This window comes from Carcharodon carcharias, chromosome 6, assembly GCF_017639515.1.
Source record: "Carcharodon carcharias isolate sCarCar2 chromosome 6, sCarCar2.pri, whole genome shotgun sequence".
NCBI classification, from domain to species: domain Eukaryota; kingdom Metazoa; phylum Chordata; class Chondrichthyes; order Lamniformes; family Lamnidae; genus Carcharodon; species Carcharodon carcharias.
In genome coordinates, this window is record NC_054472.1 from 146,759,919 (window position 1) to 146,772,934 (window position 13,016).

General features: G+C 43.4%; 1 protein-coding gene across 1 annotated transcript in view; it reads left to right on the top strand.

The window, feature by feature from the left end:
- The first annotated feature begins 12,297 nt into the window (after nucleotides 1-12,297).
- Nucleotides 12,298-13,016, top strand: part of LOC121279363 (unconventional myosin-Id-like) — a 165,208-nt gene continuing 164,489 nt past the window's right edge. Inside the window, exon 1 of the mRNA XM_041190548.1 lies at nucleotides 12,298-12,469. Coding sequence (XP_041046482.1) covers nucleotides 12,375-12,469 — 95 coding nt within the window. The 5' untranslated portion in view covers nucleotides 12,298-12,374. The remainder of the gene's footprint in view (nucleotides 12,470-13,016) is intronic.

Consider the following 13,016-nt stretch of genomic DNA (forward strand, 5'->3'; position numbering starts at 1 on the left):
GTCACTCATAGTTATAGTTTTTCCCACAAAAGGAAACATCCTCTCCACATCCATCCTGTCAAAAACACTTCAGGATCTTAAAAGTTCTATAAATAGGGATAAATGATTTTGATTTAATCACCATTACAGATACATGGTTAGAAGATGATCTAGGACAGGAAATAAATATTTCAGGGTGTACAATATTTCAGAAAGACAGAATGGCAAAGGTGGAGGAGTAGCCCTGATAGTAAAATATGACATGAAAAATAATCTAGCCTCAGAAGATCATGAAGTAGAATTAGTGTGGGTGGAAATTACGAATAGCAAGAGCCAGAAAACACTTGTGGGAGTAATTAATAGGTCCTCTAAAAGTAGTTATACCTTTGGACAGAGCATTAATCAAGAAATTACTGGAGGTTGTAACAAAGGCAATGTAATGATTGTGGGGGACTTTAATCCTCATATAGACGGGACAATCAAATTGGCAAGAGTGGTCTAGAAGATGAGTTTGTAGAATGTTTTTGTGAAAGTTTCTTAGAGCAAAATGTTGTGGAAATGATTAGGGATAAAGTTATCTTAGAGCTAGTATTTTGTAATGAAACAGGGTTAATTGGGCATATCATAGTGAAAGATCCACTGGAAAATAGTGATCATAACACCATTGAATTCCATGTAAAGTTTGAAAGTGACACACTTCAGTCACAAACAAGAATCCTAAGCTTAAGCAAAGGCAATGACAGAAATATGAGGGGAGAACTGGCACCAAAAAGTTGATAAAAAGAAAAAAATAGAATATTAGAATAGATTAGCCAGGAATATAAAAACAGAATGTAAGAGCTTTTATAAGTATAGAAAGAGGAAGAAAGTAATTAAAGTAAACATTGGCCCTTTAGAAGTAGAGACAGGGGAAATTATCATGGGAAATGAGGAAAAGGCAGAGCCATTGAACAAATACTTTATGTCTGCCTTCACAGTAAAAAACACAAGTTTCATACCAGAAATAGAAGTTAAAGTAGGGGCTAAAAGAGCAAGGAAATTAAGGAAATTAATATCAGCAGAGAAAAAGTATTGACAAAACTTAAAGGACTAAAATCCAGCAATTCCCCAGGACCTAGGGTTCTAAAAGAAATAACTGCAGAGATAGTGGATATGCTGGCTATGATTGTCCAAAATTCCTTAGATTCGGGAATGGTACCATTAGATTGAAAATTGGCAACACCACTTTTCAAGAAAGGAGGTAGAGAGAAAATAGTGAACCATAGGGCAGTTAGTCTAACATGAGTTGTTGGGAAAATGCTGGAATCTATTATTAAAGAAGTCTTAACAATGCACTTGGAAAAGCAAAGTATTATTAGAACTAGTCAACATGGTTTATTAAAAGAAAATCTGGTTTTACAAATTTGTTAGAGCATTTTGATGATGTAACTAGTAGGGTAGATAAAGGTGAACCAGTAGATGGAGTATACCTGGATTTCCAAATGGCATCTGATAAGATACCACACAAAAGGTTAATAGGCAAGCTAAGGGCTCATGGAGTTGGGGAGTAATATTTTAGCATGGATGCAGGATTAGTTAATGGATAGAAAGCAGAGAGTGGACATATAGGTGCACTTAGCAATTAGGAATGCAAACAGCATGTTGGGCCTTTTTTACAAGGGGATTGGAGTACAAGAATAAAGAAGTCTTGTTGTTATTGTACAGGGTTTTGGTAAGACCACATCTGGAATACTATGTGCAGTTTTGGTCTCCTATTTAAGAAAGGATATACTTGCACTGGAGGTGGTGCAGCAAATGTTCAATAAGTTAGTCCCTGGGATGAGAAGGGTTGTCCTATGATGAGAGATTTATATTCTCTGCAGTTTTGAAGAATGAGAGATAATCTCATTGAAACTTAGAAAATTCTGAATGGGGCTTGATAGGGTAGACTCTGAGAAATTGTTTCCACTGGTTGTGGAGTCTAAAATGTGGATGCACAGCCTCAGGATAAGGGGCCGATCATTTAGGACTGAGATGAGGATAAATTACTTTATTCAAAGGGTTGTCAATCTTTGGAATTTTCTACGCCAGGGACTTTTGATTGTTTTATCTATGAACATATTTAGGGCTGGGATAGACAGATTTTTGGTGTCTCAGGAAATTAAGGGATACGGGGAGTGGGTGAGAAAATGAAGTTGGAGCCCAACATCAGCCATGATCATATTGAATGGCAGAACAGGCTCAATAGGCCACATGGTCTACTCCTGCTCTTATTTCTTGTGTTCTTGTGTTCAGTCAAGTCATCTCTTACTCTTCTAAACTCCAGTGGATACAAGCTTAGCCTGTTCAACCTTTCCTCATAAGAGGTATTAGTCTAGTAAACCTTCTTGGAACTGCTTCTAACACATTTACATCCTTCCTTATAAAGGAGACCAAAACTTTGCACAATACTCCAGATGTGGTCTCATCAATGCCCTGTACGATTGAAGCATAACCTCCCTATTCAATTCCCCTCTCAATAAACAATAACATTCTATTAGTTTTCCTAATTACTTGCTGTAACTGCAAACTAGCCTTCTGTGATTCATGCATTAGTATACCCAGATGTCTCTGAATCTCAGAGTTCTGCAATCTCTCATCATTTAGATAATGTGCTTCTTTTTACTTCCTCCTGCCAAAGTGAGCAATTTCACACTTTCCCACATTATACACCATCTGCCAGATCTTTGCTGACTGACTTAACCAATGCATATCCCTTTTTAGCCTCTTTGTGTCCTCTTCACAACTTATTTTCTACCTGTCTTTGAGTCATCAGCAAATTTAGCCACCATAACTTCGGTTGCTACATCCAAGTCATTTATAAAGATTATAAAAAGTTGAGGCCCCAGCACTGATCCCTGCGGCACATCACTAGCTCCATCCTGCCAAACAGAAAATGACCCATTTATGCCTATTCTCTGTTTCCTGCTAATTAGCCAATCTCCTATCCATGCCAATATATTACTCCTTACACCTTGAGCTTTTATTTTTTGCAATAACCTTCTTGTGCAACATTATCAAATGCCTTGTGGACATCTAAGTACACTATATCCACCAGTTCTCCTTTATCCACAGCACATGTGACTCCTTCAAAGAACGCCAATAAATTAGTTAAATATGATTTCCCTTTCATAAAACCATGTTGACTCTGCCTGATTGCCTTGAATTTTTCTAAGTGCCCTGCCACAGCATCTTTAATAATAGCTTCTAACATTTTCCCTATGTCAAGCTAACTGATCTGTAGTTTCCTGCTTTCTGTCTCCCTCCCTTTTTGAATAAATAAGTTACACTTGCTATTTTGAAATCTAAGGGAACCTTCCCCGAATCCAAGGAATTTTGGAAAATTCAAACCAATGCATCAACTTCTCACTAGCCACTTCTTTTAAAACCTGAGGATGAAGTCCATCCACACCTGATGATTTGTTAGCCCGGCAGATCCAGTAATTTGCTCAATCCCATTTTCCTGGTGATTGTAATTTTCCTGAGTTCCTCCATCCTTCCCATTTCCTGATTTGCAGCTACTTCTGGGATGTTATTTGTATCCTCTATTGTGAAGACCAATGCAAAATACCATCTCCTTATTTTCCATTATAAATTCATCAGACTTATTTTCTATAGGACCAATGCTTACTTTGTTAACTCTTTTCTTATATAAATATCTATAGAAACTCTTACTATCTGCCTTATATCACTAGCGAGCTTTCTCTCATTCTCTAATTTTTTCCTCCTTATTAATCTTTTTGTCATTCTTTACTGTTCTTTATATTCTGCCCAATCTTCTTTGATCTTTTTGCAATTATATGCTTTTTCTTTAACTTTGATGCTGTCTATAGCATTTTTAGTTAACCTCAGATGGTAGGTCCTCCCCTTGGAATTTTTATTTCTCTTTAGAATGTATCTATTCTGTGTATTCTGAAATATCCCTTTAAACATCTGCCAGTGCATCTCTTTTTAATATCCCTTAACCTCATTTCCAGTTCACTTTAGCTAGCTCTGCTTTCATGCCCTCATAACTGCCTTAATTTAAGTTTAAAATACTAGTCTTGGACCAACTCTTCTCTCCCTCAAACTGAATGTAAATTCAATAATACGATCACATAGTGGAAAGCCCAGTTGAGAAATTCTATGACCACCCCCTGCCTAAAAATCCACTGGCAGAGTAATGTAAAATTCTGCCCAATATATAGTAGACTAATAAATAAGGTCAGAACATGAGGTCAAGCGACAAGTAGCAGAATGGATAGCTAGCTGTCTAAAAGAGAAAAGCCAAGACTAAGAGTGCAGGATAGTTATTCAGAAAAGCAGAAGGTGGGAAGTAATTTATATTACTTATTTGTCATGTCAGGTATGCTCTGCCCAAAGGCAGGTTCTTGGCCTATTATCTGCTGATATTTCATCCTGAGCTATTTCAAGGGCAGTTTTAGCCAGTGGTAGTTTGCCATTGCCTTCACCTCAGGGTCAGGATGAGAAGACGGGTCCCAAGTCTACCTCAGCCAGAAAAATAATTGAATCTGTGCTTTTATTCTGAATCACATGCATGACCTGACCCTATAGACGCCTTTCAAATTGTGAAAAATGTTGATAGGCTAGATAGAGAGAATGCTCCCATTTGTGGGAAAGAGGCCATCAATATAAGATAGTTACCAAGAAGTCAAATAGTGAATTTATAAAAAAATATTCTTTAACCAGAGAGTTGTGAGAATGTGGAACTCACTACCACAGGAATAGTATAGTTGCACTTAAGGGGAAGCTAGATAAGCATATGAGGGAGATAGGAAATGAGGGTTATACTGATAGACCTAGATGAGGAAGGATGTACAAAACTCTCTCAGAGGGGGTGAGGGCCTCATCTGTAGGTCACACAGTCTCTAGAAGGGGAGGGATGAGGCCCACATGGGACATGGGCACTTCATCAGTGATGGGCTCAGGGAGGAGGGTAGAAATGTTGACCACAACAACAATGTGATCCAGTATTACCAAGCAAAGATGGAAAATTACAGGACCACACTCCTGCACATCCTGAGGTTCCAGGTAAATTTATGGGATGCGGACAGTGGGAGGGGGAGCATCGAAGCTGGCCTTGAAATAATAGTACAGAACCACCATCTCGAAGTAATGGCACAGTTTTAAATCGAAAGTTGAAAAGAATCTTCATCGGACAGGGCTGAGGCAGTCTGGGAGGAGTGCACTGCTAGACTCAGAGGCCTTTCTGGGGCCGCCCTCTAACTTGTTGGTGCCACAAGGTTAAAGTTAATTCAGAGTTGAGAGAAAGTAGGGTGACCTCCTTGAGAAGGTTGCCATTGGGACCCATGCCTTTTGCCATGCTGTAACAGGGAAATATAGGAGTCACTGTCTTAACATCACAATTGCTGCATTTCAACATCAACGCACAGGAATGTGAAATTTGGAAATGCAGGCAACCATTAAGGAGGCACAGGTGCTGCATGTATGGCATCCCATCAATGTAAGACTTTCATGTGCTTTCCACAATTGGCATTCATAAAGGGCCAAAAGGCATCCAGACATTAATCATGAGCAACTTATTTTTAATCAGTACACCAGATCTAAGACGGAGCCCTGAGCAAGTTCAGGTCACGCATATCATTCAAACCTTATCCAACCCTGTAGGATTCAGATTTTAAAAACACAAGGATGCCATCTTGGTCACTTTGATGTTTCTGTTAGTGCCTTATGTACAAGGATGCATCAGTGACAAGACTAGTCGGGCAGAAGTCATTATAGACTTTTACAGTTGTTTTTGGGTCTAGATTGTGAGTTTCATGATTTTTACCTGTTATTCATTAATGCATTCAATCTATCATTTCAAAGAAGAGAACAAAGCAATAATGGATCCAGGGTTCAATGCTGCCTTCTTGAGGGTTCTAATAGGATTGAAGAGGAGAAGAAGGGACAGGTGATGCCGAGTGCAGCTTCAAGAGGAGGTCCCGCTGAGGTCCAGGGTGCAGGGGAGCCACAGCAAGAACATGAGGATCAGAGGGATAGACCAAGACCACAGGGGCGACTTGCTAGACCAAGGGTGTACCCAAGAAGACTCTCTTATTTGCAAATCTGCGCTTGTTGCAAGATCTAGTAGGTCACATTTGCCACATTCTTCATGAGGAACGAACACCCCATGGAGTGGGAGGCTATCCCTTGCCAGTGGCATTGAAGGTCACCGTTGTGCTCAATTTCTTTGGCTGCAAATCGTTCCAGGGACCCACAGGGGGACCTGTGCAGCATCTTGCAGTCTGCCACACATTGATACATTAAGGAGGCAACAGATACACTCTGCATCAAGGCACAGCACTATGTGAGGTTTACACTTGATGAAGATAGCCAGACTGTAAGATTCAATAGGTTTGCAGCTATCTCAGGCTTCCTAAGAGAGCAGGGTGCAAACAACAGCACCTATGTGGCTTTGAGGGCTCCATGGCATCAGCCCTTCATGCTTATCAACCATAAAGAGTTTCATTCCATCAATATTCAACTGGTGTGATATTTAGGTCAATATGTAGAAGGTCTAACAAGGGACGGCGCAGTGCTGGACCTTATTCTCGGGAATGAAGCCAGACAAGGTGGCTGAGGTGGTGGTGGGGGACCATTTTAGTGATAGTGACCACAACATGGTACAATTTAAGCTTGTTGTGGACAAAGAAATGGACAAGCTGCAAAAAAATGTGTTGGATAGGGGGAAAGTGGATTTTAGTAAAATAAGGCAGGATCTGGCCAAGGTAGACTGGGAACAGCTACTTGTGGGGAAATCTGCAGAACAGCAGTGGGGGGGGGGGCATTCATAAAGGAAATGGGGAGGGTACAGGCTCAACATGTTCCCTCTAGGGTGATAGGAAGGAGTAACAAACCCAGAGAACTATGGATGGCCAGAGATATTCAGGATACGATGAGAAGGAAAAGAGAGGCTTTTAGCAGGTACAGGGGGAGCAAATCAGTCGAGGAATGAGTGGAGTACAGAAAGTGCAGGGTGGAGCTTAAGAAAGCAATTAGGAGAGCAAAGAGGGGATATGAGAAAGCTCTGGCTGATAAAAGTAGGGAAAATCCCAAGATACTCTATAAGTATATCAATGGGAAGAGGATAACAAGGGAAAGAGTAGGGCCCATTAGGGACCAAGGGGGTAGTCTATGTGTGGAGCCAGAGGACATCAGTAGAGTGTTGAATGAATACTTCACATTTGTCTTCACCCAAGATAATGAGGATGAAGGTATGGAACTCGGGGAGAGAGACTGCGAGGTTCTTGAGCAAATTGATATAGGGAGTGACAAGGTATTGGAGGTGTTGGCAAGCTTAAAAGTGGACAAATCTCCAGGTCCAGATGATTTGTGTCCCAGACTGCTGAGGGAGGCAAGGGAGGGGATTGCAGGGGCTCTGACCCAAATTTTTAATTCCTCTCTGGCCACAGGGGAGGTGCCAGAGGACTGGAGAACAGCTAATGTGGTTCCGCTATTTAAGAAAAGTTGTAGAGATAAGTCAGGGAACGACAGACCAGTGCGTCTCACGTCAGTGGTAGGGAAACTATTGGAGAAAATTCTGAAGAAGAGTATCTATCTCCACTTGGAGAGGCAAGGTTTGATCAGGGATAGTTAGCATGGCTTTGTCAGAGGGAGGTCATGCCTAACAAATTTGATTGAATTTTTTGGGGAGGTGACCAGGTGTGTAGATGAGGGTAGTGCAGTTGAATCCTAACACCCCCCCCATTCCACTTCTCCCCCCCACTTCCCCACAGCTTATATTTCCCTCTCCTTGTAAAGAAAGATCAGTTCTGTTGAAGGGTCATGAGGTCTCGAAACGTCAACTTTTTTCTTCTCCGCCAATGCTGCCAGACCTGCTGAGTTTGTCCAGGTAATTCTATTTTTGTGCTGGTAAATGGGATTAGGTAGGTAGCTCAGGTGTTTCTCACATGTCGGTTGAAGGGCCTCTTCTGCACTGTGTCATTCTGTGATAATGTATGTTTGTGCCAAGTACCCTGGGTGCTCCCATGACTCGAACATCTTGAGTCACTCCCAGGCGCCTCAGTTATTCGAAGGGGATGAGTATCTTCAGGGATCGCTGCTTGGGGATAAGGAGTAACCACTAAAATGCTGGCTCATGACACCCATCCATCAGCCTCAGGGTGCTTTAGACGAAAGGTATAATGCAGCTCAGAGCTTCACGTGGTCTCTAATCGAGCAGACCATTGGCATTCTGAAGATGTGTTTCAGATGTTTGCACTGCTCAGATGGTGTACTGCAGTACCCTCCAGATAGGGCTTCCCACATCATCACTGTGTGTTGTGCCCTTCGCAACCTGATGGTGCAAAGAGGTGATCCCTTGCCAGAGGGAGAAATGGAGGAGGCTGAGATCTCCTCGGAGGATGAAGAGCAGGAGGGTCAGGAAGCTGAAGAGAGTGATGGGGGTCCTGAAGAGAGTGATTGGTGACCTCAAGGTGCTTACATGTCGGAGCCACAACATCAGACAGAACACCGACAGACTCATCCATCCTTCGCTCTAGTCTGCTGAGTGATTGCCGAACCTCTACCTGATGTACCGCCACCTGTAGTTGCATCTCCAGCATTGAGCTGATGGCCGCTTGCAGAGGTTCATCATTTGACTCAGGCTCAGCAGGTCGCTGATCTCCAGCAGTCTCATGAGTGCCAGAGACCTAGGCTGTCCATGCATCCGACTACTCAGTGACGTGTCAGTGAGGTGTTCTCCAGTAGGTGAGTCCGAGCCTGATCTAGATCAATGACCCACCAAGGTGTGTGTCTCTGCGCTGGTGAAGGGTGCAGGTGGGCGCAGTGAAGGTTCTTCCTTCGTGTTCATTCATGTTCGTCCTCCGAGGTGGTCTGGGGGCTGTAGCTGATATTGTCCTTCATGTGCCTTGATCTGCTGGTGCCTATAAGAGAGAGAAGATAGTTTCATGAGCAGGTAGATGACAAGATTGCATGTCATTCATGGTGAATGTCAGAATGAAATGAACTCATGGAGGTGCCATCCATACTTGGTTGCTGGGACAAGCCGATCTCTCGTTCCCCTGTCCTCCCCAGCCACCTCGGTGACATCCTCCTCGAACTGGGTGAGGGGTATGATGTTAGCCATCTCTCCTCTGGCCTGGGATCTTTCCCTTCTGTTGTGGGCCAGCTTGGCCTACATGAGACAAAAGAGAGGAATGTGATGTGAAAGGGTGTAGCAGATGTTGGGAAACATGCGGCCCCCTGTGTGTGGTGAGCCCTTTCCAGATGGAGCTGAGGATTGAGTGTGAGCAGCAAGATAGATCCAAGACATGTTGGCAAGAGGTCCTCTGGGTAGTGTCCTAGGCCCAACCACCTTCAGCTGCCTCACTTTCCATCTATTATAAGGTTAGAAGTGGGGATTTTGCTGATGGTTGCACAATGTTCAACACCATTCATGACCCCTCAGACATTGAAGCAGTCCATGTCCAAATGCAGCAAGACCAGGTAAACATCCAGACTTGGACTGGCAAATGGCAAATAACAATCACGCCATACAAGTACCAGGTAATGACCATCTCCAACAAGAGAGAATCTAATCATTGCTCATTGACATTCAATGGCATTATGGTCACTGAATCCCCCAATGTCTACATCCAGGGGATGACCATTGACCAGAAACTGAACTGGACTAGCCATATAAATACTATAGTTACAAGAGCAGGTCAGAGGTGAGGAATCCTGCAGCAAGCAACTCACCTCCTGACTCCAAAAAGCCTGTCCACCATCTACAAGGCACAAGTCAGGGGTGTGATGGAATATTCTCCACTTGCCTGGATGACTACAGCTCCCACAACACTCAAGAAGCTTGACACCATCTAGGATGAAGCAGCCTGCTTGATTGGCACCCCAGTCACAAACATTCACTCCGTCCACCACCAATGTACAGTGGCAGCACTATGTACCATTTACAAGAAACTCACCAAGGCTCCTTAGGCAGCACCTTCCAAACCCACAACTGCTACCATCTAGAAGGACAAGGGCAGCAGGCACATGGGAACACCATCACCTGGAATTTCTCCTCCAAGCCACTCACCACCCTGACTTGGAAAAAAATGCCATTCCTTCATTGTCCCTGGGTCAAAATCATGGAACTTCCTTCCTAACCATGTGGTGTACCTACACCACATGGACTGCAGCAGTTCAAGAAGGCAGCACACCATCACCTTCTCAAGGGCAATTAAGGATGGGCAATAAATGCTGGCCCAGCCAGTGGTGCCCACATCCCATAAATGAATTTAAAAAAAGATGGTGGTGATGTGAAAGTTATCCATGAGACAATTAGTGTTGATATGTGTCACCCACTAATGCTTGTTTGAGATGTTTGAAGAGAGCAGCCCTTTGATTACATAATGCCATGATGAGAGTTTGACATTGGTGGGAACTGAAGCATGATTTACCCTGGCAGAACGGATGAGATCATTCATCCTCTTCCTGCACTGTATGGTGTTGCGGTTGGTGTGGCTAGAGGCGCTGACCTGCTCTGCTATGGCCTCCTAGGGTGGAGAGGTGAGGCTGGTGTGCTTCTTGGTGCTGTCTTTGGGATAAAGCACATTCCCATGCTGCCCTACTCCTTGGATCAAAGCCAGAAGCAGGGTGTAGCCATCTTTTTCCCTCTTGCAGCCTTCTTCTCCTGGTTACCGGACAGCGAATGGCTGCCACTTATTTCGCTTAGCTGAAACAGGCATAATGGCCTGAATTTTCCCATCGGCGATTTGGGAGCGGGGCTCACTCACCGACGGGAAAATGACGTGGAATGACGTTGGGAGGAACCCCCGACGTCATCCCGGTCCCTTTAAATTTTTAGGAAGGTGGGCGGACAGCGAAATCAGCTGTTCGTTCGCCAACCTGTCAATGGCCAATTGAGACCATTGACAGAGTAATTAAGATAATTAAAGACCTGCCCATTCCACCTTAAGGCTGGCGGGCAGGCCAGGAGCCCCAGTGGGCTTCTGATAAAACATGAAACCTCATCTACTGGCGGGATGAGGTTTCATGTCCTTTTTTAAAAACTTTAATATATTTTATGTGATGTTTTTTAACATGTCCCATCTTGTGTGACATTGTCACATGAGGTGGACATGTTAATAATTTTTTAATTTTTCTAATTTTAAAGTTTTCTGGATTGTCAGTTATCTACCTGAGACAGTACTTTGTCTTAGGGAGCAGTGCGCTCTTTCACACGAATGCGCGAAAGACCGCACTTTGACAGCTGGGGATTCCGTCCCCCCCCACACAGGAAGCACATAGCGCTTCCCGTTTAGGTGGCGGGGGTCAGCTGTCCGCCCGCCGCCAAGCCGGTGGGACCAGCACGCCCACCAAGGGCAAAATTCTGCCCAATCTGTATACATGTTCTTTTAGTCTGCAAAGAACAGGGCCCTCTGTATTAATATATGTAGCTTCCAGTACATGCAAAGGGGCCACATTGAGAACCAGACTGACGATCATAAATATTAAAATAAGTGACAGTTATTCATTGGTTCATTCCCCAGGGTAATGTCATGACCAATCAGAGCCAGGCTGCCTGGGTTAAATTGCAATCAATGCCTGGCAGTTAACTGCCAGTCAAAATCACAGGTGCACTCTCCATTGCAATGCCTCTACCAATCAGAACACTTGCCAACCAATCAGTACTCTCTTCTCATACAGTATAAATGTGTTGTTTCCCCTGACATTGGTATTTGCTTGCAGATTGTCCTGATGAGTGTCAGACGAAAAGCTTTGTCAAAATGTCTCTTTTTTCAGCAATACTCAATTTTCCATCCAGGTGGTATTCAATGTCAAAACCAGGGGGCAGTTTATCTTTGATAAGGTGGATAGCAATAATATGGGGGCTATCACACAGCCTTGCTTGACCCCAGTCCAGATTTTGAAGGTGTCTGTTTCAGATCTCCCACTCAAGACAATTGCTTGTACTACACATACTGCTTGGGGAAACTGGCCTGCTTCTTGCAATACATATTCTATGTAATTCTATGTAAGTCTCTGGAGTGGGACTTGGCCACACAACATTCGGACTCAGAGACAAGAGTGCTAAGAAGGTGATGAAATAATTGAAATGGAGGGGGATTGAATATCAAACTTTCCCAATAGGAACATTATATGAACAAAAACAAAATTCCTTTTACCTCTGGTATCACCAACGCAGGCTTAACATCCTTCTCCTGTAAGCGTTGTGCTGTGTTTAGCAGGCGTTACTTAAGGTTTGAGGGGAAACAGGCTATAACCACAGATAGTGACTGTGCACGAAGTGGCTCAGCTGATTGGTGCCTTCCGGATGTAGCCACGCTTGTCAGTGTATTAGAAGGAAGAAGACTGGGCTGAGCTCATACCACTTCCTAACCAGCAGCCTCACACCACACCTATCAAAGAGAATGGCTGAGCAAGAGAGCTTGGAGTTTGGCAAAGCCGACTTTGTCTTGTTGGATAACCTTACTATTGAGGAGTTCTTGGCAAATCTGAAATTGAGGTGAGTGCTTGGATGGGAAGGGGTTGGAGGTTGAAACGAAGGCAGGAAGTAGAACTGAAAGGGTTTAATGCATTTTTTCTGTCAGTAAGAGATACCGGTTTTTACTAAATCAGATTATACAAAAACGAAAAAGAAACAATGAGGCGTGTAAAAAGTTAAATAAAATAGTACAGACAGAATGACCACAATACATTACATAGTAAGTCAAGCTTGTAGGAGTAGATGGCAAAACGTTTCTATTAAGAGGCAGGAAATTTATGACAAATTTTAGAAAAGTAGTTCTCTTGTCAAACCCGTGGAAGCATTGACCAGATAAGGAAATCAAAGACTGTAGTGGAACCCAAAATGTAGTTGGATGTTCAGCTGGGGATGGAATTCCAAGGGACAAAGTTGATGGATTAAATGACCTTTCATATTTTAGCCATAGCTCATATTATTAGCAATGTCAGAGGTCAGGCAGAGATGGAGGGGGCTTGGAGAGGGTCAGAGGTTGGGGGGTCAGAAGTCGGGGAGATTGGGGGGCTCTGAGGTCCGGGTGGGATGTGGG